Source organism: Acomys minous, assembly GCF_964271855.1.
Source record: "Acomys minous genome assembly, chromosome: 11".
Classification (NCBI taxonomy): domain Eukaryota; kingdom Metazoa; phylum Chordata; class Mammalia; order Rodentia; family Muridae; genus Acomys; species Acomys minous.
Window position 1 is genome coordinate 73,572,325 of NC_140492.1, and position 25,070 is coordinate 73,597,394.

At 51.7% G+C, this 25,070-nt stretch overlaps 1 protein-coding gene across 6 annotated transcripts; it reads right to left on the reverse strand.

The window, feature by feature from the left end:
* Positions 1-390: 390 nt before the first annotated feature.
* Positions 391-24,188, reverse strand: SMPD4 (sphingomyelin phosphodiesterase 4). 6 transcript variants are annotated; one of them, XM_084801755.1, is made up of 20 exons: positions 24,083-24,188; positions 22,254-22,340; positions 19,700-19,786; positions 17,829-17,971; positions 17,672-17,747; positions 17,141-17,249; positions 16,989-17,041; positions 16,717-16,868; positions 14,893-15,022; positions 11,439-11,510; positions 8,280-8,366; positions 5,458-5,603; positions 4,770-4,860; positions 4,244-4,344; positions 3,548-3,711; positions 2,864-3,060; positions 2,352-2,585; positions 2,126-2,257; positions 1,887-2,015; positions 391-1,742 (listed from the first exon to the last, which is right to left on the reverse strand). In XM_084801755.1, the coding sequence occupies exons 2-20, from the start codon at positions 22,290-22,292 to the stop codon at positions 1,413-1,415; spliced, it is 2,472 nt and encodes an 823-aa protein (XP_084657881.1). In that variant the 5' UTR covers positions 22,293-22,340; positions 24,083-24,188; the 3' UTR covers positions 391-1,412. The 6 variants fall into 6 exon arrangements, with proteins under 6 accessions (XP_084657881.1, XP_084657886.1, XP_084657883.1 ...); XM_084801760.1 differs by lacking the exon at positions 24,083-24,188 and adding an exon at positions 23,858-24,041; XM_084801757.1 differs by lacking the exon at positions 24,083-24,188 and adding an exon at positions 23,702-23,826.
* Positions 24,189-25,070: the final 882 nt, after the last annotated feature.

Below are 25,070 nucleotides of genomic sequence, written 5' to 3' on the forward strand. Positions count from 1 at the left end.
TCTGTAATGAGATCTGGTGCCCTCTTCTGGCCTGCAGGTAGAGCACTCATACATCAAATAAATACATCTTTTTAAAAATTCAGTTTCTGGAAGCAGGGGTGGGCATATTTGTTACATGACAGCCTGAACCAGTTCTGAGGTCTTGAGAAGGGAAGTCACAGGTCTTGGGGCACCAGAGGGCCTGCTCCCCCCCACTTCAGTGATGTCTGCCTTAGCCTTGTTTCTGCTGTCATTGAATCTCACAGTTCCCCGGGACGAACGGGACTTTCAGGTGGAAAGGACCGCATCAGCAGGTAAAGAGGTGCCTCGGTGTCCAGTCCTTGGCTGCACAGTTCCCAAGTGCCCAGGGACCACATGCGGGTAAATACGCTGAAGACCCAACCCAAAGTCTCCGAAGCGAGAACGGTTTATTCGGAGCCTTGGTCAGTTACGTTGTGGGGTGACTTTTGGCCATGGGTCCCATGATGTAATCTGAAGTTACATCAAGATACAAAGCCCAGTGATAAAACTTGAAAAAAAAGTTGTTTTTTCCTTCAAAACAGCTATACAGACCCAAAGTTAAGGATTGGTTTAAGAACACCAAGGTGATGGTGCTGTTGCAGCGTTGCCTGCAGGATGAAGACGAGGCCTTTGGTTTCTCAGCGCTGACTTGAAGGCGTTGGGTGTTTTCATAGATGTTGCTGCAGGTGTGACCTTCCCCCGAAGTCCTCGGTTTTACGGGTAAAACCAGTGCTGCTGAGCTTTGTGTCCTCAGAAGCTGGTAGGACCCCACTCCCTCCCCTGCTGCTGAGGACTGGCAGCCATGTGCAGGGCTGGCCTGCCATGAGGCACTGTGGGGCCTGGGACCCACTCTAAGTAACATGCTCACTGCATGGCACCCCGCCTGTCTTGCCTGGTGCTGAGGGTCGTCTGGCACTCACTAGCTGGAAGAACAAAGACCAAAGCCGGGAGCCAAGTTGATGTTTAAAGCTGGCTTTTCTCAGTCTCTTAATCAACTCTGCTTCTCCTTTGGAGTGGATACTGAGCTACTGCCCTGCTATTTCAGGGAGGGAGGCCATCACGCCCACTCTGCCACCTCACAGAGACCTACACTGGGTCAGCTCCCACAGAGCCCAGGCCTAGAGCCTGCTGTGGGCACATTACTTCCCGAGCTCTGCCCAGCACAGTAGTAGGGAAGGCCTTGACCGCTAGCTCAGCTGCATGTGAGGATGTGGCCCTCGGGCACCGCCCTGTGCACGCCTCCACCACGTTCCTCCTGCTCTGTGTTCTTATGAATAACCCTCCTTCGCAGGGACACTGCCGCCAAGGACTCTGAAGATGCCCTTCTGGCTTCGAAGCGACCGGCCAGGGCCTCTCGGGCCCAAGAAGGGAGCATCAAGCACAAGTCTGCTCAGGAGAGGATGGCCAGTGGGTCAGAGCTGGTGCAGCTTCCCCCGCTCGGTGAGCAGCGTCATAGCTATGGCGTAGAGGAGGTAGCCTAGGACCAGGAGCAAGGAGCAGGGCAGGGGTCCAATGCAGAACAGAGAGGCCACAAAGAAGGCCATCAGGAGCAGCAGCAGTGTCCGGTAACTGCCCAGGAAGCGCAGGCTGAGCCTGGGGCCCCGGGCAGGAGTGGCAGCCTGTCTCCGCCCCACAGGGCTCAGCAGGTGTCTGTTGCTCAGGGCAGGCTCAGTGAGGTGGTAGCGACAGAAGCTGCCAAGGAAGTCATTCCGGGAACACAGAGCTGCCATCTGGCCTGCAAACTGGAGAACAGCTAGGACTCAGCAGAGCGCCTTCCCTTCCGGGTACCTCCGGGACTAGGTGACTCTCTCAGAGGCTCACTCCCCACCCAGCGCAGGAGCCCTCTCTGTCCAGAAGCATCCCAGCCACCCGTGCTGCTCACTTACTCTGCGGTTGATGGCAGAGGACAGCCGGAAGAGCGCTCGAACCAGACTGGTGATTTCGTAGCTCCGGATAGGCTGCAGCTCTAAGTCCCCCTGGTACTCAATTTCAAACCTCCGAAGACCATTAATGATCTAGAAACGCACACAGTGGGAACAGGTCCAAAAGCACATCTTTACAGACGACACGGGCGGGGGAGAGCCAAGTGACCAGCACACGCCCCCTTGCGCCGGCCGCGCTTTACCTGGTAGCGGCCCAGGGGTGTGAGGATAAGCCCTTCTTCCCCCACGATGCAATCTGGGAGCTGCTGCTTCCCATGCTCGTCCCGTGCACTGCCCAGGGTGTGGGTGAGCTGGGCCAGCTGGGCTTCACTGAGCTGGAGAGAGAGGCCCCTGCTTTCAATGTCAAAGGGAAGGGAGGGGCGGGCCTCGGCCACTGGTGAGCCCCTCGGAGGGACAGTGTGGACATACCCGGAATATCTGACGCAGGTACTCCAGGGCCTTCTCCAGGTACTCATCTGTTTTGCGGACGCTGTCCTGACACATCTCGTCCAGGTCGTTGGCCGGATAGCAGCTACTTGGGTCTGTGGGGCCAAAGCCCAGCCATGACAGGAAGGAGCGGCCAGCCGGGCTCTCCACACACTGATCAGAGATGGACTTGGCAGTCTGTTTGGCCTGTGTGATAAGCTGAGCGAGGCGCAAGACCTGCAAGGAAGGCATAGGCACAGCAAACAGGTTCAAGGGGTCACCAAAGGAGGTGGTGTCACTGCCGTTTGGGCATGGTGACCCTAGGCAAACAGTTCTAGGAGTGCTCACCCAGAGGGAAAAGGGGTGGCAACTTCATTATGAGAAAGAACTAGCCATTGCCAAGCAGGGCAGGGCTGAGAGCATCTACTCAGTACCAGCCGTCCTGCCCCTCCCCCCCAGCCCCGCTGGTCCTCACAGCTTCAGAGGCCCCACACCAGGGACCTTTGGCCACTCACCAGGGTCCGGACTTCAGGACCAAACATGGGGGTGTATTTGCAGTCTTGGCCCTCCAGGCTGTAGACATGGCTCTTCACCTTGAATGATGCATCTGTCACAACTGGGGGCCATGGTGACAGGAAGCTGCTGGTGACTGTGAAGAGACGATGCTGGCGGTGTGGGATGATGAGCTCGGGCTCCAGGAACAGCTGTTCACCTAGAAAGCGAGATGCAAGCTGAGCCTGGCACCTGCTCCTAGGTGCTCCAGGGAGCGTTCTACACTTTTCCTCAGGATTCTGAACAGCTGTGGCAGTGCTGCACCTGCAGGCCCTGGGTACCGTCTTAGGCGGCTGGTAACTCAGGGACCCAGCTCTAAATGCTTAGGAACCCCAGCAACGCCTACAGTAGACAAGGGCAGGCACAGTGGCAGCCGCCCATGTCTGCCGCTGCCCATCAGTCAACAGGGACAAACAGCAGTTCTGAGAGAGCTACAGCTTAGAGCTCTGCTGCCCATCTCTCTGAGCTCAGTACAGCCACCGCCTGGCTGCCAGCTCTCGAGAACATTCACCAAGCTAAGAGCTTTAGCCACCTTTCAGTGTGCAGAGTCCCCAGGCAGCCTGTTCCCAGCCACAGTGGACATCCTTGGGGTCCTCTACAGGCCACGTCTCAGCAGCTAAGGAACTGGCCCAGGACTTACGACTCACCTTTCTGGATCATCTCGGCCAGGTTGGGCTGGGCAAAGACCTTAGCCACTCGGAATACCATGAGCGCGTTCTTGGGGCTGACAAGGTCTGTGCGCAGGGCACGGTTCAGGAAGCTCACCAGCAGCTTGGTGTACATCAGCAGGTTTTCCTGGATGAAGGGTGCCCTGGACACAGGTGGCAGGAGGGGGCCAGCTGGAGTAAGACCATGGTGTAGGCCTCTGGTGGGAGGCAGGGCCTGCACTGGTCCTCACTCCCTACAGCACACCTTCCTGGAGTCACAGACACTACGCAGGTGAGAGGAGAGCACCTCAGTCCTCTGGTATGACTGAGCCTCAAACACACGGCCCTTCTCAAAGGGACCACGGACACCACAACAAGGCCTGCTAGAACAGGGTGTGACGGGTGAGCCTGGACCCAGGAAAGGAACAGTCACAGTGACCCCAGGACTACGAGGAGTCTACGATAATGGGGACATGGCAGTCAAGTCTGCGCTGTGAGGATGAAATGGGGGCCTTGGGGTGACCATGGAGGCAGGCTAGTCCAAAGCAAGGGGATGGGGCTCCAAGGGTCACTGTGTGCTCATTCCTTGAGGCCTGAACCCTGGCACCACGCCTAGTTCAGCACCTGTCCCTCCAGGCAGCGTCTTCTCCGAGGAGGCAAAGGCATCACTGGGGCAGGTGGGTTGGGGATACTCACCATTTCTCTGACACACATCGTGGCTGGGAATCACTGCCCTGAGCCTGCTTCTCGGGGGCATACCTCCATGGCTGCAGGTAGCTGAGCCACATCTCCAGGACCTAGGAGGAACATACGTGCCCTGAAGGCCTGTGGTTGCAGGCTGGTGCACTTGGCTTTCAGGTCATATTTTGATGCTCTGGACCTGGCTCCAACCACAATCCGTAAAATATCTGTGCCCCAGATGAAGGGCTGATGCCCTGTAGGGCTCTGGACTCTTTCCGGCCTTCAGTGTAGATGCCGGTGAGCCAGCGGCTCTGCCTGCATCCTCCGAAGAACACCCTGCAGGAACTCAAGGACCTCATGCCTGCCCTTATGAAGGCCCACGGCAGCTGAGTACCCCGAGCCAACAGAATGACAAGACTCGCCACGGCATCATCTCTAAGGCCTGGGACGACAGTCCCTCCCGTCCCGTCAGCCCACCCCACAGGCTGCCAACAGCACAGCCCAGAGGAACAGTGAGGGCGATGGGGAGGACATGGCTTACAGCTCTGAAGGACGCATCCAGAGGCCAGTGGCCGAAACAGTGCTGCAGGAAGACATACAGCTTCTGCTGGACAAACCGAGGCACTGCAGCCCTGTGGGGATGAGAGGGCCGGCAGCTGTCACTAGCTCAGTTGTGTGCCTGCTCACAGGGCCAGCCCTGGCGTGAGTTTGTTCTGCCAGCAGGGAACACTGAGCACACACGCCTGAGGTAAGATGTGTTTCTAGCCTGGGTCTGCAGAAGAGACCAAAGAGGGCAAGAACACAGCACATGAGCTGCCTTTGGAGTCAGACCCTGGCACCAGCCTTCCTCCTGGCTGAGGTAAGGGACAAGACAGAAGGGCAAGGCCATGACCTCTGTGCAGCCGGCTCTTGGCACTGCACAGTGGCGCAGTGGCTCTCAACCTGTAGGTCTCGACCACCAGAGATCGCACACCAGATATGCTGCGACATCAAAACAGCAGCAGGATCAGTTATGAAGTTACAGCTGGGGGTCGGCCCAGTGTGAGGACCGTGTTAACAGGTCCACGCAGCATTAGGGAGGTGGGGAGCATGGCTCTAGAGGGAAGGCTTTTAGAGCAGAAGCAGCCAGGCAGCCCCAGCCCCCTGGCCTCAGACAGGCCAACAGGGACAGCTCACGGAGGGCATAAGGGAAGCAGAGGCCCAGGAGCCCTGGCGCATCCTCCACCCACCGCTTGAACTCCTCCAGGGGACTGGTGGCATGGGAGTGTGCGGACGGTGCCGCCTGGTCTGGCTTCAGGCTGTTGGCAAAGGCGTGCAGGTGCTTCAGCAGCAGGCGCACCACCAGCACGTGCTCCTCAGTAGGCGTGAAGGACTCCTAGGGAGGAGATGAGAGCTGCAGCACACCTTGCCTATGTCTAACGGTTTCGCAGCCCCATAGCAGACGGCCACCAGGCCAGGCAGGTCATCCCATACTGCCGATCTGAACTGACGCCAGCTCACAGCATGGATGCTCATGGCCTTGTGCCTGGCCTGGGTAGGCTGGTGAAAGCAGACAAGTCACCAGAGAGCACCTCACACCCCACAAGGCTGCGTCTGGCCACACTGAGCCTTCTGCTGCACGAGAGTGACAACCTGGCAGGCTACTAGCCCGCCTGATATCTGCGTCCACGGCCATCTGCCTGTCTCTCAACATGTGCCAAGAGCTCACCAGGGCTCACCTGGCTCAAGCGGAGTGTTTCTCCTCAGCTCCTCCTCCAGCTGCTATCCCAGGCCTCCCAGCTGCCCGTCCTGGTCACAGCCAACTAGGGGCCCAACCCTGGAGGAAGCCAAGGAGCGGCTTCCACCACTGCTAGTCAGCTCAAGCCCTCAGGGCAGGAGCGGTCTGAAGCTTCTGAGGTGAACGGTGTACATAACAGACCTAAGCTCTTTGAGCCACAAGGAGCCTTTTACTGGCTCTCGGGCTCTTGGTTGTTGAGCATGTGTGTAGGTGGCGTTTGGAGTGGCTTGCTGGGCAGGGAATAGATGCCATCTGGAGGCAAGTACCGTCAGGCGCATCCCGCCCCCACAGCCTTTGGGCTTTGATGACTCATGGGCCTAAGGCCAGCAGGGGGCCTGGCCCTGCACAATAAGTGAATCCATGAGACCACACACAAGCTCTAGGCCTCCCTGTCATGAAAATGCCTCCACAAGGGCTGGGCCTGGTGGCACACGCCTGGAGTCCTAGCACTTGGGAGACAAATACAGGGGACTGCCATAAGTTCTGGGCCATCACAACCTACCTCACAGCTACATAATAAGACTGCCTCAAAAAGGAAGAAAGTTGCTTTCTGTGTTGCTTCTGAGGAGGAACGGGCAGGGCACAGCAACGAAGCCCATATCCTCTGAAGCAGGAGAGCTAACCTAACTCCCATGGTGCAGTACGAAGAGTTGGGCCTGGTGATCTTCAAGACCAGAGGGTTCTGATTAGGGCTCTGACCCCGGGAGGGATCAATCCCATCTCATATGACCAGTGGGCTAATGGGTCATCTCCAGAGTGACTACTGAACCTAGGTCTTGCAGGTTTTGTACGGTCTCAGGCATGGAGCTGCCCCAGCCCTGTGATTTTTGAGACAGTTGCACTGTGTGGTTCACACTGGCAGCCTGCCTGCAGCCTTCTCATAAGCAAGTGCTGATCAACTCTGGTATCAATAGCACATAACATCTCAATGCCATCTACTGCCATGATGCCAGCTAGCACCAAAGCCAGCGTGAGATGCAACCCCACCTCCACCCTCTGAACTAGCGCTGAGTGAACACTTTTGTCCTTCTAATTGACTAGGCTGGGACACTTAATAAGAGAAAATAGACTAGAGCACACAACCGTCACATGCAATAATCTGCAGGACAGACCATCAGGTCAGGCTAGCTGCACTCATAGTCTCCTCTCCTGGCAGCTGGCCTGCCACTCTGAGCAGTGACATCGAAAGCCCAGGAGCCGTACCCCCCCCCCCCCCCAGCAGCACGTACTGCTGCAGCTTACCCAGCTCTCTAGAAGGTTCCCGATGGCCAGCCCTGGCCACACTGCTCAGTTATACAAATGCCCTAGCAACCTTCTCCCTCTCCCCCGGTGTTGGGTGGAGGCTTACATGCTAGAGGGTATTATTATCCATGCCCCCAGTGCCACCTGCACTGTGTAATGACAGAAGGATGTGCTCCCCCAAAGCCCATAGCATTTCCCACTGTGCCCAGCTTCCCAGGTCGTCTTCCCAGGGTTCCACCCAGGAGACTGCTTCGCCCTCCCCTGGACTCCACTCTCACTGCAGCTTCCCAGCAGGCACCCCACTGTGAGAAACACTTATTACCCCAGGCCAGCAAGCAGCAGGCACTGTTTTCTCATCTTTGCTCAAATTCTTCCCCAGGGTAAATCACACAGAGCCCAGTTTGGAAGCACATCTCCACATTCCCACGGTTTCTCACACGTCAACCACATCCATTCCCCAAATACCTGAGGTCTGAACTCCACTCTACTGACCTCAGATCCGTTCACACAGTGGTCATTTCTGCCTTAACAGGCAGCAATCTCCATGAAGTCACCACTTGCTCTCATTTGCCTCTGAAGGAGCCTGTAAGTGGCTGAACTCAGCAGAAGGAAGGACGGCCCTAAGGGCTCTGGGGACCCCGGATGTTCTCCCTGCCCTCTGCATCCTTCCGGCTGGGTAACAACGCTGTACAGGGCACATCTCATAAACGTCCTCTGAATTGTGAGGGTAAGCCAGACCACTACAAGGCTCCCTCACAAAACCAGAGAAGCGGAGACAGCTCTGCAAGCTTGGGGCTTAGGAGGAAGATCCCATAACCTGTGGGCAGCACATAGCCACATGGCCATACACTAGAACCAAGCTAGCCTGCGAGCCTGAAGGGCAGGACAAACTGAAGGCCTGCCTCTAGCACAGGGGGCTCGTGTGCTCGGGCCTCACAGGCTTCTGGGTGACCCTTCCTCTGGCCCTGTACCAACGCACACACACACTCTGCGCCCACCTTGGGGCAGGGGAAGGGAAGAAAAGGCCAGTACTTGATAGGCGTGGAGGGCCTGGAGGCTGGGTTGGGCAGGGCTGTGGAGGGCGCTGGACACATTGAGTCGGTAGTGTAGAACCTCCAACTGAGAGACAACAAACAAAGGCCAAGAGGCAGACCGGAGGACACACAGGGTAGGGAAGGGGAAGAAGGAAGGTGGGGGAGAGAAAACAGGAGCCCAAGAGAAAAAACAAAGGAGAAAAAACAAAAAACAAGAACAAAAGTTCATCAGTGATAATAACCACCACAAGCTGCCCAGCAGCCCTGGGTCCCCAGGCAAGCCCCAGCTGAGACAGAAGGACCCTCCCGAGCACCTGCACGGCTGCCCAGCCCCCACCAGATCCATCACCTGGGCCTGGGTTGCTGGGGCTGAAGGCCTCAGCCGATCTGATGTCTGCCCAGTTTTTCAAAAGTATAATACTATGCCTAAGATGATGGTGTGTGCTTAGGTATGATGTGTGGCTGGCCTTCCATGTACATGGGCCTAATGTAAGTTTAGAAAGGCGTCTGTCCTGAATGCATGGGTCTGAGTAAGCATCAATATTTGGGTTTTGTTTTGAGACAGGGTGTCATAATGCAGCCTTTGTGGCCGTGGAATTTGTAATTCCTCTGCCACAGCCTCTGGAGTGCCGGGCTTCAGGCACAGGTAGGAGAAGCCCCAAAGCAGGACAGGGTCATCATGTGCAAGAGCATTTTACACAAGGGAATTAATGATGCAAGGACTTGGGGACACCAGGGACTGCGGTTGTCCCTCAGACACTGAATGAGGGAGTCCTGAGAGACTTCCACGGTTGATTCGAAAAGGATTTTACCATTTTTTTTTTTTAAATCAAATACAGCTCAGTGATAAAGAGCTTGCCTAGCATGTGTGAGGCCCTAGGTTCAGCCCCCAGTACCAAGAAAGGGGAAGAGAGAATATATTGAGCAAACCAGTGGGTGAGTCTATAAAATAATCAGTTTTCATGTATCCAAAACCACAAACACCCTGCCACGAGTGACCCTCCCAGACCTGAGGAGCGCCAGGCCCAGGCTCGGCCCAGCAGGCTGCCCTCTGCCCTGCACTGGGAACACAGCCTGTCTTACTGACTCTCAGCACACAGGGCTCCCAAGGGAAGGAGCCCTCAAGAAACTGCCCGTCACACCGCTAGAGGCTGGGGCAGCCTAGGGGACAGAGCTAACAGGCAAGCCAGCAAGCCTCCCGGGTCCACTCAAGCACCCTCTACCCTAAAGCACTCCTTCCCCACAGAGGCCACGCCCTACCAGCATCCCACCAACAGCATGCTGGGGGCAGAGGCGCTTCCACATAGACCTCCTTTGTGTCAGGCCCAGGCTCAGCAGCACAGCTTAGAGGAACCAGGCTCCCTCATGGAGAACACAAGGCTCCCAGGCTCCTGCAGGCCACACCCACACTGCTCCCAGGCACTGGCCATGAACTTGTACTCTGGACCTGGTCTCATCAGAGTGGAATGTCAGGGACCAAATTTTGTGCGTGTAGCAGTCAGGGTTTGGTGAGTATTGGAAAGGTTTTCAGGAAGGTACAGTACAGGTCCCAGGAGCAGGATGGACTGTGGAGGAGGGGCAGCCGTTGGAAGCTTTGAGTTTTCTGTTCTGTCTCAGTAGAAGGCAGAACAGTCCAGAACCTAGCCAGCAAGCACCAACCTTCCCAGCACATCTCACCCACCCGAGGACTGGCCAAGAGGAAGCAGCTGTGGGGACAAGAGGGCAGTGCCTCCTTCCTCACATAGAGACAGCCACTGACCCTGCCTTCTCACTACAGAAGACAGTCTCCAGAGGGGACAGTCCAGAAGGGCCTTTCTACTCACTGGAAAGATAGCAGGCACAACAGGAAGATGCAAAGCAAGGTTGCCTTAGCAAGGCCAAGTTATGTGAACAAGGCTGAGCCAGCCTGGGCGCCCTGGAGCCTGGGGAAGCCTAGTCCCACCTTCCATGTGCTAACCCAGAGCATAAACGAGTCTGGCTGGAAGCAGCAAAGGTGTCACAGGCTCTCTGTAGTGCACAAGGCCCAGGAGGAAGCTTCAGCCTTTCCCTGCCCTCCTCCAATGGGATGCCATGATTGGAGATTTGGGGGGCTCTGCACTCTTGAGAGTATGGGGAGAGACTCCATCTTCAACATAGCAGAATATTTTGTTTTGTTCTCTTTTGTATTTTGAGACTGTTTCTCTGTGGAGCCCTGGCTGTCCTGGACTCAATGATTCACCCGCCCTTGCCTCTTGGAGTGCTAGGATTACAGGCGGGTGCCACCGCACCCAGCAACACAGCAGAATGTTACGAGTCACAGAACTAGCTACAGGAGCTCCGTGGGAGCGGAACCCAGGGCTCACTGCTGAGTCACAAGATGCACTTCTCAATGTGAAGAGTACCATCCACGCACACTTCATGTTAAAGCAAATGCTCAGGAATCCACCCAGCAGTGACAAGACAAGTCTACAGAGTAAGGGATGCGAGCCGTGCTGTGTGTGGTGATGCTGCCTGTGTATGATTCCGGGACTCTCAATACCCTCCAGGCCACCCACTAAATGAACAGAACTGTTTTACTCTGGCTAGCCCACTAGAGTACTTGCTGAAGGGACACCATCACCAGGAAGTTCCAAGGACTCTGCCATCTCTACATCTCTGCAAATGAGTGTGCTACCCAGGGAGGAAGGCAAGGGAAAGGCTGAGGAAGAGAGGAAGGAGGAGGAGCCTGGGCCACATGCAGGAGGGTCCCAGAGCCCACACACCACAAATGGCCACTTGCTAGTGCTTTACAATTCAGAGCAGCAAGCAGGCCAAAGAGGTATAAGGTCACCACAGCATGCAGGGCCAGCTTAGGGCCACTGAAAGTATCAGGGCACTGCTAATGCAGTGGAGAAACTAGACACGGATCCCAAAGGGACCACAGCGTTCCCTGTCCCAGAAGACTGAGTGCATCAGACCTGTGCCCTTCCCAGTGGAAGGAAGGGGCTGTGGAGCTGCCCAGGGAGGACCCCGGCCAGGGCAGACCCCACCTCTTCCAGACAGCATCTGAGTGAAGGGTGACCAATGGGCTGCTGCTTCCCTCCATCCAAGCTGAGACAAATGAGCCATGCTGAGGACAAGATAGAGCAGGCTGCCAGGGCATGAGGCAGGAGACGCAGCAGTGACTGTGAAAACATACCTTGGCATGAGGGGACTGCATTTTTTGGTACATCTCCAGGGAATAATGATGAAGCCACATTTCAACAAAAACCTGCAAAAGGACATTAACTGAGAAAATTGTCGACAGGGTACTGTATCATTTAATGGTAAAGAAGGCTTTCCAACAGATGGTGCTGGAAACAGGCTGCCCACAGGCCAAAGAAGACAGCTGCAAAGTACTTCATCCCACACACAAGAATTAATACAAAATGCAATGGTGACAAGAGCTAAAACCACAAATTTCAAGAAAATATGGGGCAGAGCCAGAACTTCTTTGAAGTGACACCAAAATTTTTTTTAAAAGACAACAGGGATGTCATCAAAAAAGTTTTTATGCAACAAAGGCACTTTGTTTTGTTTTGTTTTTCGAGACAGGGTTTCTCTGTGTAGCTTTGACTATCCTAGACTCCCTTTGTAGACCAGGCTGGCCTCGAACTCACAGTGATCAAACAAAACAAACCCAAAACCAGAAAAACTCAATCTTGTGCTAAAAACAACAAAAAATAAGGCTGGGTATGATAACATGCATCTCAGCACTCAAGAGATAAGCAGGCAGACAGATCTCTTTAAGTTCAAGGTCAGCCTGGTCTATATAGCAAGCTCCAGGCTAGCCAGAACTACATAGCAAGACCCTGCCTTAAAACAAACAAACAAACAAACAGAGCACCTAAGACTGGTTGTGGTGGTGGGAAAACCCAAAACATTGAACACCCAAGATCTATATTTTTATTTTATTTTTATTTTTTTTTAAAGATCTATATTTTTAAAATGTACAAATATCTCAAAAAAACAATTCTCCTGGGCTGGAGAGATGTCTCAGAAGTTAAGAGCACTGACTGTTCTTCCAGAGATCCTAACCACCACATAGTGGCTCACACCCATCTATAATGTGACCTCTTCTGGCATGCAGGTATAGCACTGCATACATAACAGACAGCACACAGTATACATAACAAGTAAAACAGCATGGCGCACACCTTTAGTCCCAGCACTTGGGAGGCAGAGGCAGGCAGATCTCTGTAAGTTCGAGGCCAGCCTGGTCTAAAAAGCCAGTCCAGGACAGCCAAAGCTATACAGAGAAACTCTGTCTCGAAAAACCAAAAACCGAAAACAACAATAACAAGTAAAATAAATCTAAAAAAAATGCTCCAAATGAGATATTTTAAAAGCCAATAGAACATAAAGATTGTCAACATTGCTAATCATAAGGGAAATGTAAATCAAAATGGTACTACTTCATGCCCACTGAGTAGGTACAGCAGTTACGATAGCTACTCAGTTGCTAGCACCACATGATGGCTTACAATCACCTGTAACCACTGTTTTTGAGGCCCTGCTGCCCTCTTCTGAGTGAACATGGTGCAGACATACATGAAGAAAAAACACCCATACACTTAAAAAATAACATGATACTGATTTCCCATGTATACAATGGAACCCATGTACTCTATTGGAGGGCACTATAAAACAGAAAATAGTCTTAAACAGAATATTTGTGTGATTTTACAAAGCTATTTTTAGATACATTATATCCCAAAGATCTAAAAGCAGGGGGCTGGAGAGACTGCTTAGGTTATGAGCATTTGCTGCTCTTCTATAGGACTTTGGTTCAGTTAGGTTCCCAGCACCCACTCAGGCAGCTCAGATCCAAAACTCTTCTGTCCTCTGTGGTCACATGGCACACACACACACACACATATAAACATAAATAACCCCTACCCAGATCTAGCCAATGGACAGGACATTCTCCACAGTTGAGTGGAGAGTGGGGTATGACTTTCACACACACTCTGGTGCCTCATATTTGACCACGTCCCCTGGAGGGGGAGACCTGGTGGCACTCAGAGGCAGGATAGCAGGCTACTAAGAAGAGACTTGATACCCTATGAGCATATACAGGGGGAGGAGGTCCCCCTCAGGCACAGTCATAGGGGAGGGGGGTAAGAGGAAAATGGGAGGGAGGGAGGAATGGGAGGATACATGGGATGGGATAACCATTGAGATGTAACAAGAATAAATTAATAAAAATAAATAAATAAAAAACAAACAAATAAAAGTAAAGCTAAATAAATCTAAAAGCAGATACATGCACATCAACAATAATAGCAGGCTAATACTCCTAACACCTGACAAGTAGACATAACCCAATGTGCAAGGCAGATGAATGGATACAGCCATACAACAGAGTACTTACTACTTGACCATTAAAAATGAAATTTGGGGCTGGAGAGATGGCTCAGCAGTTAAAGAGCATTGGCTGTTCTTCCAGAGGACCAGGGTTCAATTCCCAGCAACACCTGCCTATAACTGCAGCTCTAGAGCTTCTGAGGACATTACACTAAATTACGCAAACCAGTCACAAAAATAATCTGGGTAATCTAGATAGATCCTCTAAAAGATTAATGTGGGTTTACCCTTCCCTGTGGAATAGGGGCTAAAGGGTTATAAGAGCAAAGGTCAGGAAAAACTGGAGTCCAGTGTCTTCAGGACATGACAAGACCACTACACTCCTAAGTTCACCGCTGCAGTGGTTACCTGAACAAGACCTGAACGCGGCCAGTCAACATTCTAGCACAGAAAGAGCAAGGAACCCACGGGCTCCTGCCCTAACTAAAGAGCTAACATCAGCTGGTGACTTCCATGAGCGTGTACGCTGGGGGAGGGGGCCGAGTTGGGGGTTGTTCCAGGAAAGGAAAGGAAAAGATGAGCAACCACGGGAGGCTATAAGGGGTAGGGAATGGGGAGTGGATCTGCGAGTGTCCAAATACACTGTATGCATCTATGGAATTTTCAAAGAATTAATAAAAGTCATATGTTTAATGCAATTTGGAAGGGCTCAGTCATTAAGAGCACTTGCTACTCTTGCTGTGGCTCAGTTCCCAGCACCCACACAGTGGATTACAACCGTCTGTAACTTTAGTTCCAAGGAATCTGATGCCCTCTCCTGGCTGCTACAGGTAACTGCACGCATGTGGTACATATAAACACACAGGCACATACAAGCACATAAATAAAAATTGTAAAAGTGTGCCACGTACACAACCACCAAATGTACTTAATACCCTTGAGAATAGCCAAGATGCACATAGAAGGCTGAAGTCCGTGGACACTGCGTTCCAGGCCACAGGTAGAAAACACGGAACATGTACATGGATGGATCTGCTGGAAACTAGAAGACTGTGGATGAATAGACCCTTGTGAGAAAAACACTGTGGATAGGGAAATCTGGAGCAGAAAATCCTGTCTACGACATTTAGCTTATAGGAGGGCATCAGCTTCTCCTCATCTGCTTTCTAAATGCCATAGCAAGAAAATGCCGTTTAGACCCAGGCCCCGACAGACTAGGCATCTTTGGGATTCTACCCCTCAGGGTAGAAGGTAGCTAAGCAGTTTGTTTTGAAACAGAAGTGGGCACTGGCCTCCTTTCTTCTTACCTGAAGGAGAGTTTCTGACCGCCAGATCTCATGGGACGCAGGGTCTGCGTTCACAGATGTCTGATGAGAGATGTGTCGCTTCAAGAGGCTAGTGTGGAGGCCATAGGAGGCAAAGGGCATGGCTGGTGTTCTGACAGGAGATACAGAGACAATAGTAAGTTGGGACCTGTGCTGACACCAAACTCAATGACACAACAGTCAACTACAACATGCCGAATCACGGCGACACAAGGTCTATACTGACACACTTGGCATGCTTACCACAGACTGTCACTTAGCGAATGGAAGAGGGATGAAACCACAACTTACCACATGCTCTATTAGTAAGTGTGACAGAGAATAGGAGATGCTAACATAAACGATGGCTTGACCTTCCTCCCCATCAAGTCCCAGGGACAAAGCACAGACTTGGATTTACAGTAGGACACCTGGACAGCGTCCTGAAGCACAATTACAGGCACCTGTCGCCACCGACGGAGCGCAGGACAGAAAAGACCTGACAGGACACTGAAAAGAACCTGGCGTTCACACCACTGCTGTGACCCTGCTTATTCAGCCACCGACGAGAGCCTGCACCCTGCCACACACACCTGGGGGCCTCTGCCAGGGTCAAGCGTATAGGACAAGGAAAGGCCAAAGAGCTACAGAGATGCTTTCTGTCCTGGTTGGTTTTCTGTCAACTTGACACAAGCTAGAGGTATCTGGTAGGAACCTCACCTGAAAAAATGCCCCCAACGAAACCGCCTGTAGCAAGTCTGTCACACATTTTCTTGTTTAATAGTGATACAGGAGGCCCAGGCAATGGGGGTGGCAGGGGTGCCCTGTGCAGATGGTCCTGAGTTGCATTAGGAAGGGAGCTACGTAAGCCATGAGGAGCAAGCCAGTAAAAAAAGTTCCTCAATGGATTCTGCCTTGATTTCCCTCAGTGATGGAGATGAAATAAAACCTTCCCTCACACATTGCTTTGCTCGTAGTCCTTTTTTTTTTTTTCTTGGCAGGGTTTCTCTGTGTACTGGAGCTTGCTTTGTAGACCAGGCTGGCCTCGAACTCACAGGGATCTGCCTGCTGAGTGCATGCAGCACCTCAACGCACTGGGCCTCCAAGCTCTCCTCCTCAGCTGCAGCACTACCAAGGTATCCAGGTCAGGTCACCAGCCATGACCACCTCAGCAGCCTCACCTCACAGCTCTACCTCCATATTTTGAGGGCACCTGCCACGTGGTGAGTTTTAGATGAAGGCGTGGCCTGGTAAGCACACACCAGCAGACATGGGCTGGACCAGAAATCTGCATCAATCCTTGTCTACAGCCTAGAGCAGGCAGTCAGCAGTGAGGTCAGGGAGGGAGCAGAGGAGCTCAGACACCTCCTGCTGGGACAGAAGGGTTCCTAAGAGCAATGGACTGATGCTCTGGGCTAACAGCCCACCAGAACCTTAGAACAAGCAGCTAGAAAGGCCCTGAGCCGCTCTCAGGCTGCAGCTGTAGCACACCTCCACTCCAACAGTGTCAGGCCTAGCTGGTGTGGCCTGGCTCAAAAGGCTTTGCAGCCCAGCCTCCGCCCTTTGGCCCACTGATTTCTGTGCTCGCCCCTCCCCTCCCCTCTACTCCTTGCTTTGGTAGGACACAGACCCCCATCTGCAGTGAGGCCAGAAACAAATCTTACTCCCTCCTGTCTGCTGGCAAGAGAAGTTGAGAATTGGGCCCCAGAAAGATTGGGGAAACGTGGACGTAGATAGCAATTCTTAACTGGACAATGCTCGGGCAATGCTATGAATGAGGCCACTCCCTGTAGAAGAACTAGGTGTTAAAAGTGAAGGCAGCCTTACCTGGGGGCTGGTGAGGGGCTCGACCCTCCTGGACTGGAGGAGAGTGGTGGAGGCACGCTGCCTTCAGTGGGCAGGAACCACGACAGGTACCTGTCCACCAGGATGAAATAGGCACAGTCTGAAGTACGAACATGGAGGGTCCCAGGCATTGGCTAGAAAACCAAAACTGCTATCAGCACCCTGTGCACTGGCGATCACAGGGACCCCTGGGCCCAGCCCCGGCCCTGCACTGGGGTCTGGACAAGCCGCACTCAGACGCATCCCTTCTGTACCTTTTGAGAGATGAGGCTCAAAGCAAAGAAGAACATATAGTATTCGAATGGATCTAATGAGCGGTCAAGGGCCAAATGCAGAGGCAGTGGGTCACCTTCCTCAGCATGCTGGCCACCCACAACCTCCCACACCTTAGGCCACCAAAGGATACTGAGCGCCAGGTTCAGGCCAAGGCCTCCGGTGGGGGGAACCTGGACCTTGTTGTGGTACAGAGGACTGTCAGGGAGCACGTTCTCTTGAATGGATGCCTTCACAGGGCCCTGCAAAGAGACGTGGGTTGGTGGGCAGTCAGGAGCACGGTAACCTCCAAGTGTTACAGCGCTGTGGGGGAGGCTGCTGAGGCAGATGCCAATACACAGACCCTGCCTTATAGGCTCAGTGTCCATGCTCTGGGCAGGCATGGGGTTAGAGTTTTTCCTCTAGTCCTCATAAAGCTTCCTGCACACAAGGGTAAGAGCTGCGTGCTTTGAGTCCTACCTCCTCCTGAGCGGCACACTCCAACTTGCCCAGAAGGTCTGGAGACTCGGCCAGGCAGAGCAAGGCATTCACTTGGGCTTTCCTGCTCCTTAGGGCACAGTCTCCACCAGCAGCGTGTGATGAACTGTATTCAATGTCACCACTGAGGCTTTTAATCGGGCCCTCCCCGCCCCCCAGTGCTACTTAACCACCACAGCTTACTTACAGGAAGGCAGGAGACAGGAAAGTCAAAGCTATAGTCCTCCGCTTGCAGCTTATAAACCAACTTCATCATTGGGCCACTGAACATAAAATGGAAAGAGGAGGGAGAATGTCGCCATGGGGACGCACTCGGTCCCTTCTCAAGTAGGAAACCTACGTACCTGGGATCTAGAAACTCCATGGCTATGCTGTACTCCACAGGGTTCACACGCCCCTGTAGGCATCGGAGATTCCAACCAACAAGGACCCCATCCAGGCTGCCAAAGATGCTCTCCACCAGCCACGGGAAGATGGCATGCAGTTCCTGAAACAGCAGATGGTAAGGTAGCTGAAATGCTCACTGAGGACCGGGGCCCATCCCTGATGCTGTTCCAGTCGGCAGCCTGCACTGCCTGGCTGAGGTCACTCGATACAGACCCACGGAAGCTTTGTCCAAAGGCTATGAATTCTTCCACCGGCATCATATAACACACCAACCTTGTATCTGGGCCAGTTAAGTCCGCCTCTGACTAAAATATCTTAAGAAATTGTGGAGTCCAGGAGCAGGTGTGAGACATCCTGGAGCTGGAGTTACAGACGGCTAGGAGCTGCCTCACATTGGTCCTGGAAACTAGACTTGGGGTTCTTAGAGGATACCCCAAGAGTAGCGAGTGTTCTTTATCACTGAGCCATCTCTCCCATCTCCCTCACCCCCTCCGCCAATATTCACACTTTGTTTTGCTTTGCTTTTCTGAGACAGAGCCTTGCTATGGAGTAGGATGGCCTGCAGCTCACAGAAATCCTCCTGCTGTAGCCTCCCAGCTTCTGAGACTGCTGCCAGTGTCGCCATCATGCTCAGGTAAGTGTAACATTTAGGGGCTGGAGATGTAGGTCAGTGATGGAGCACTTGCACACCATACTTGAGGCCCGACGTTTGGTCCCCAGTATAATAAAACACTGACAACAACAACCACCACCAAACAAGCCTCTAATGGGGTAGACATACAGCTCAGTCAGCAAAGGGCTTGCTGCACAGGCATGAAGACTTGAGTCTGATCCCCAACACCCATACAAAAGTAAAGGTTATAATTTTAATCTCAGTGCCGCTTATAATTATAATCTCAGTGCCGAAAAGGCAGAGGCGAGAGCATCCCTGGGGTCTGCTGGCGACCTAGCCTAGCCTAAACAGCAAGGCCCAGGTCCCAGTGAGGCTGTCTCAAAACCAAGGTGGACGGCTACCAAAGAATAGCCTGAGGTGACTTATAGCATACACACACACAAAGGCAAGTATACCTTTGCCTACATATATGTGTATATATACACATATATGTATGTATACATATACATATATATATATATATATATATTATACAAATACATGTGTACCCACACACACACACACAACACCACTCCCTCAAATCCCTGTCTTAACAGACATCTATTAGAAAGAAAAGTCTTTTCAAAATCAGATCACCAAAATATAACAGCATATTTTTAAAGAAGATTTATTTATTTCTCTATTGTATACAAGTATTCTGCCTGCACGCCAGATCTCATTATAGATGGCTATGAGCCACCATGTGGTTGCTGGGAATTGAACTCAGCACCTCTGCATGAGCAAACAGTGCTCTTAACCTCTGAGCCATCTCTCCAGCCCCATAACAGCATATTAATTCATCGTCTAGGCCAATTTCTTGGGCTCAACAACCCCAAATTCGTATTAAATAATCTCAAAGTATTTACAGCAGAGGCTCTCAATCTTAGCACCATGGATATTTGGGGCTGAATGCTCTGCTGTTTTGAGACAAGGTCTCACACAACACAGGGGGTCTCGACCTTGCTATAGAGTCTGGCCTTAAATTCCTCATCTCCCTTCTAAGTGCTGGGACTACAGCATCCATTACTGTGCCAGGCTTTTTGGCTGGATACTCTTTTATTGCAGGAGGCTGTCCTCTGAGTTGTTGGATGTTTCTAGCATTTCTGGAGTCTACCTACTACAGATACACTAATAATTATAGGAAATACCCAAAGGGAGCTGCAGGCAAAACTGTACCTTGGCTGGAAAATCCTCAATGACTTTGACCAAGTCTTGGCAACGCTGTGCAAAGGGCTTATTTACAGCATCAGCTTTCAGGCTAGCCTAGAACACAATGTGGAAGAACATGAACAGCCTTGCTACAGTGTCTGCACATAGTCTGTGTCTAGTCAAAAGACAACCAGAAGCAACAGAAATACCCACGGTGGTGTGTGGATCCAGCACTTACCCATGTGCCCAGGGCTGGAGGAGGGAAGCTACACCTCCATCACTGTCAGGGCACAGGTTCTCAGGTGCTCTCACTTGAGCATCCTGTTACCTCAAAGTGCTGCATCATCAAAAGGAAGCTGACTCCCACCGAAGCACAAATGGGGGTGAGCATTAGGATCAGCCCCACAGTCAGGACGGGACCCCTGTTGTATGGGAGCCCTTACTCAGGACACAAGCGCTGGGTTTATACACAGGAAGTGCAAGCTTCCCACCTCCTCAACCACCCACAATTGCACCACTGTGATCATCAGTGAGAATAACCAAAAATAAGCGTAGTGCAAGAACACCTCTTTTCTGTAACCAGTGTACAGCAACTTACTGCAACCACAACCTTAAAAATAGTGCAGGCTGCAGGTATTTGGAAAAAAGGAAGTGGGAAATGATATAATTATATTATAAACTCTAAAATCAAATCTTTTTGTTTTGTTTTGTTTTTTGTTTTTTGTTTTTTTCAAGACAGGGTTTCTCTGTGTAGCCTTGGCTGTCCTGGACTCACTTTGTAGACTAGGCTGGCCTCGAACTCACAGAGATCCGACTGCCTCTGCCTCCTAAATGCTGGGATTAAAGGTGTGTGCCACCACTCCCAGCTCAAATCTTTTTTTTTATTTTTTTCATCACAAAAAATAAGGTAGTCTGAAACTATAGACAGCCTCAGCCAACTCAATATTAATCGAGACAACGAATAAACCAGAAGAACATTCAGGACAGAGCTGGGTGTGGTGGCGCAGCCCTTCGATGCCAGCACTCGAGAGGCGGAGAGAGGCTAGTGGGTCTCTATGAGGCCAGCCTGGTCTACAGAGTAAGTTCCATGACAAGTAGAGCTGCACAGAGAAACCCTGTCTCAAAAAACCAAACAAACAAATTCAGGACAGAAACCAAGGGGATCTACCCAGGTTCTAGGATGTGGGTTAACACACCGACTCCATGGAGAGATGACCTTGGGTAAACAGACCAAGACCAGGAGGCGACAGACTTTCAACAAGTAGGTTGGGACTGAGGACTCTAATGCTCTGACCAAGGGATTGCATGGGCCTGTCTCAGAGAGGCAAATCTGACAGTTCAGGCCATAGGTCAAGCCAGCTGGGTACACTAAGACATATTAAAAAAAAAAAAAAGCTAGGTAAGGGGGCTCACACCTTTAATCCCAGCAGAACGGAGGCAGAGACAGGCAGATCTCTGTGAGTTGGAGGCCAGCCTGGTCTTCAGAGTGAGTTCCAAGACAACCAAAGCTACACAGAGAAACCCTGTCTTGAAAAACAAAAAAACAAAAAAGCCTATAAACTGTAACTTCTGGCAACTGAAAAAGAGAATTTTCCTCACTGTCTCCACCTCACACTCTGTTTTCCCAGCTTCATGTTCTGATACTAAAATAAAGGCCCAGCAGGCACCCTCTGTTTATAACTGGTAACAATTATAATTATTAGAACCCTTAACACATATATAGAGCTTATATATCGTGATCTCTCTGATATAAATTCTTCTTACTCTGGGAACTAAGGAATATAACATCTGAATCACCTCTTGTTTTGTTTCTGTTTTCAGACAAAGTTTCATTGTGTAGCTCTGGCTAACTTGGAATACAGGCTGGCCTCAAACTCCTCTTAGTTTTTTGCTTTTTCTAGACAGGGTTTCTCTGTGTAGCCTTGGCTGTCCTAGACTTGCTTTGTAGACCAGGCTGTCCTTGAACTCACAGAGATCCGACTGCCTCTGCCTCCTAGAGTGCTGGGATTAAAGGTGTGTGCCACCACACCCAGCTCCAGCCTCAAACTCTTAAGGACCTTGCAGTCTCAGCATCCCCAGTACTGGTTGAATCAACTAGCTTGGTAAATGAGAAAATTAGATCTTGGAGATTTAATGCACCTGACACCCTGCACTAGGAGAAGGCACAGTACATATTCCAATGCCAATTCTGGTGTTTTTCAAATCAGCTGAGTATGATGACACATGTCCACAATAATCACAGACACCTGGGGAACCAGGACAGGAGAGACTAGCGTTCAAGAGGCCTGCACAACCAGGACTGGTGGTGCACACCTTTAATCCCAGTACTTGGGAAGCAGAGGCACACGGATCGCTCAGAGTTCAAAGCCAGTCTAGTCTACAGAGTGAGTTCCAGGACAGCCAGAGCTACACATAGAGACCCTGTCTCAAAAAACAGAAGCAGAGGGCAGGCAGCATGGATTTATACAAAGACCCTATCCCCTAAAAATGAGTCCTTCCATCAGTGGAAAGAAGTTCTAAGTCCCTCAGAGTCCCCAGAGAACTATCACTACCGGTATTTGCTAAGGCAGCAGACACCTACCAGGAGGAAGCTGGGCTGTTGTAGGTGAGGGAACGCCATTGCGGTCTCCCAAGAGGAGTCAGAAACGGCAGCCGCCTTGGGGAGCCACTGAGGAAACACAAAAACAAAAATCTCAGGCTCTTTTACACAACAGATTATACAACATCTGTGAACTGAGCACACATCACTCCATATTCCTTTGATTTTTAAAAGGCAACACTCATACGAACCGCAGGCACCAGCTTCAGAGCTGCGTTTGTGGTGGTGACTCCTTGGTGATCGTATGCAGCACTTGTTAAGATGTCAGGACTGACCTGAAGAGCTTTCCATTTCTTCCTTTATCTAACTACCAGTGACAGGCAGAATTCTTGACCGTCCCCCAAGATTGTTCTTGATTGGCTATTCAGTCAAACACTCACCGAAGTACCACCGCGGACGTTCTTAAAGAACCAACTGGAGTGCAACGTCCGTGGACTTTAAGATACAGAGCAGAGATCAGCTAGAAGTCAGAACCGCAAAGAAATTGGGTTCTGAGAGCAATCTGAGTGTGCATGGAAGCGTATTCGTTCCCAGAACCCACAGATTAGAGCAAGTCTTGATCTGGGTCATGTAATGCCCTTAGCAGGTTAAGTCCATGTCTGCCTCGACTTGTGACCACGGAATATGAGAAGACCAAATGCAAAGGATACTGACTTAGGCAAAAATAGAAAATATATCTTCACAGTGACCCCACAGGGCTGAGGCAAATAAGGGAAGAGAGGTAGGACACAGCAAAAGACTCCTTAGCACCCACGCACGACAAACACAAAATAATCAGAGTTTTAAAGAGCAGAGAGGAAACCTGCAGCGTTCCACTGTGGATTAGTGATAGCTTTTCAGGCACACTACAGGAGTAACGGTGCCAAGGTGGCAAATGGCAGTTCTGTGAGGAGAGATGTTATACAGCAGCAGTTGAAGGCAGTTGTGGTTTTAAGAGGAGACCACCACCATTTGGCAAGAGAAACACTTCTCAGGTTTTCCCAATTCCTAAACTAGCTAACAGTCTCAGTGTTAAGGAAGATGTAAACTGGTTTGGTCCTGCCCTACACTGCAAAGCTACTCTAAAACGATCAGGGCAGCACAGGACTATTTGATAAGGGTAGAGCTCTGGAGAAGACAACCAACTCCTCACAGGAAGCAGGCCGCTGAAAAGATCAGATGTCAAACCTGGGTCTTTCCACCAAGAGGGGCAACGACTCCTACACACTTGCTTTTAGAGCCTGTCAGCCACGCCCCGTGCCGGTGTGCAAGCTGACCCTTTAACACCCACTTTCACCAAGCGCTGGCTTCCGACTCTTCAGAGCCAACGCCCTCAGGCCAAGCTTATCGCGCCACAGTCAAGAACCTCCTTTGGCTGCTCTCTGAGAAGCTGCCGCTTGCCCCCTCCTGATGATCCCAATTGTCCTATTCCGCAAAAGTTTCGAGACTACCCTTTAACAGAGGAGGCAACCGAGGCTCGGAGAAGTCGGAAAGTGGAACCTGGACCCACAACGAGTTCTACGTCCAACATCGCCAGCTGAGTCCAAAGTTCAATTTTCACTCCAAGTCCTCCCTCCCCCTCCATCGAGCGTTCTTCTAGGCCCTACCGGGGGCTGTCTGCGAGGACCACGTAGGAAGGCGGCAGACAGGCATGGCCGTGGAGGGTGGCGTGAGGGTGCAGCCGGGCCCTCGGCTCCCCGCCCGCCCCGCTCAGGCGGAGCTGCCGGGCGGCCCGAGTCCCACGGCTCGAGGAGGAACGGAGCCGGCCTCGGCGGGGCCTCGAGAAAACCGCGTGATGCAGGGTTGCCTCGCGCGCGGCTCCCGCCACTCACCTGCCGTGGCGATAGCACAAATCTCGAGCTTCTCAAAAAATGCGAGCCGCCATTCGGCCGCTTGGCGCCGACGTGTCGTCATCAAGCTGCGCCGGCAGCCACGCCCCCTTGGTTTGGCGGGACTCAAAGAGGGTCAAAGTCAGGTCTGAAGTGCAGCGGAAAACAAGGGATACACTCCGAGAAACATAGATACAGGGACGAATTTTCTACACAGGACTTCACACCCACAGAAATGGCCTTGAGAATTTAAAAAGAAGGCTATGTGAAATTTAAAAGTTTCTACAAAGAGGCCGGGCGGTGGTGGCGCATGCCTTTAATCCCAGTACTATGGGAAGCAGAGGCAGGCGAGTCTCTGAGTTCGAGGCCAGCCTGGTTACAAAGCAAGTTTCAGGATAGCCAAGGCTACACAGAGAAACCCTGCCTCGGAAAACAAAACAAAACTCCTCATACTTTATAAGCTAATTAAAAATTATTTTATTTATTTATTATATATACAGCGCTCTGCCTGCACATCTGCAGGCCAGAAGAGGGCATCAGATCACATTATATGTGGTTGCTGGGAATTGAACTCAGGACCTCTGGAAGAGCAGTCAGTGCTCTTAACCGCTGGGCCATCTCTCCAGCCCCGCTAATTAAACATTTTAAAAGCCATTTGTTAGAGCTCTTAAGGAATGCTTCAAGTATGGAACTTGTTCAAAAGATATAACCACATGCAATCAAGAATGTTAGGATTCTGCTTCAATCCTCTACCTGTGATGTCATCACTTAACTGCCGCGGGAGCGTGGCCCTGCCCAGGGCCATATGAAAGGACAAACCTCCATGTGGCTCTCTCTACCCCACCTTAGCCCTCTGCCCCCTTCTCCTCACCCCCTTACTCTCTTATTCTTCCTGTCTCTGTCTCTCTTTCTCTCTGGGGTACCCCTCCCCTCTTTCTTTCTCTCCCCATATTCACTTAGTAAACCTCATATAATATCTGTTGCCTGGCAT

Excerpts from the sequence above, each read along its gene's own strand:
- SMPD4 (XM_084801755.1), bottom strand. The coding sequence starts at position 22,292 with ATGGCGTTCCCTCACCTACAACAGCCCAGCTTCCTCCTG. Across the intron at positions 15,023-16,716 it reads AGCCCCTCACCAGCCCCCAG|AACACCAGCCATGCCCTTTG; the intron begins GTAAGGCTGCCT and ends ATCTCCTGTCAG. Across the intron at positions 1,743-1,886 it reads CCTCTGCCATCAACCGCAGA|TTTGCAGGCCAGATGGCAGC; the intron begins GTAAGTGAGCAG and ends GCTGTTCTCCAG.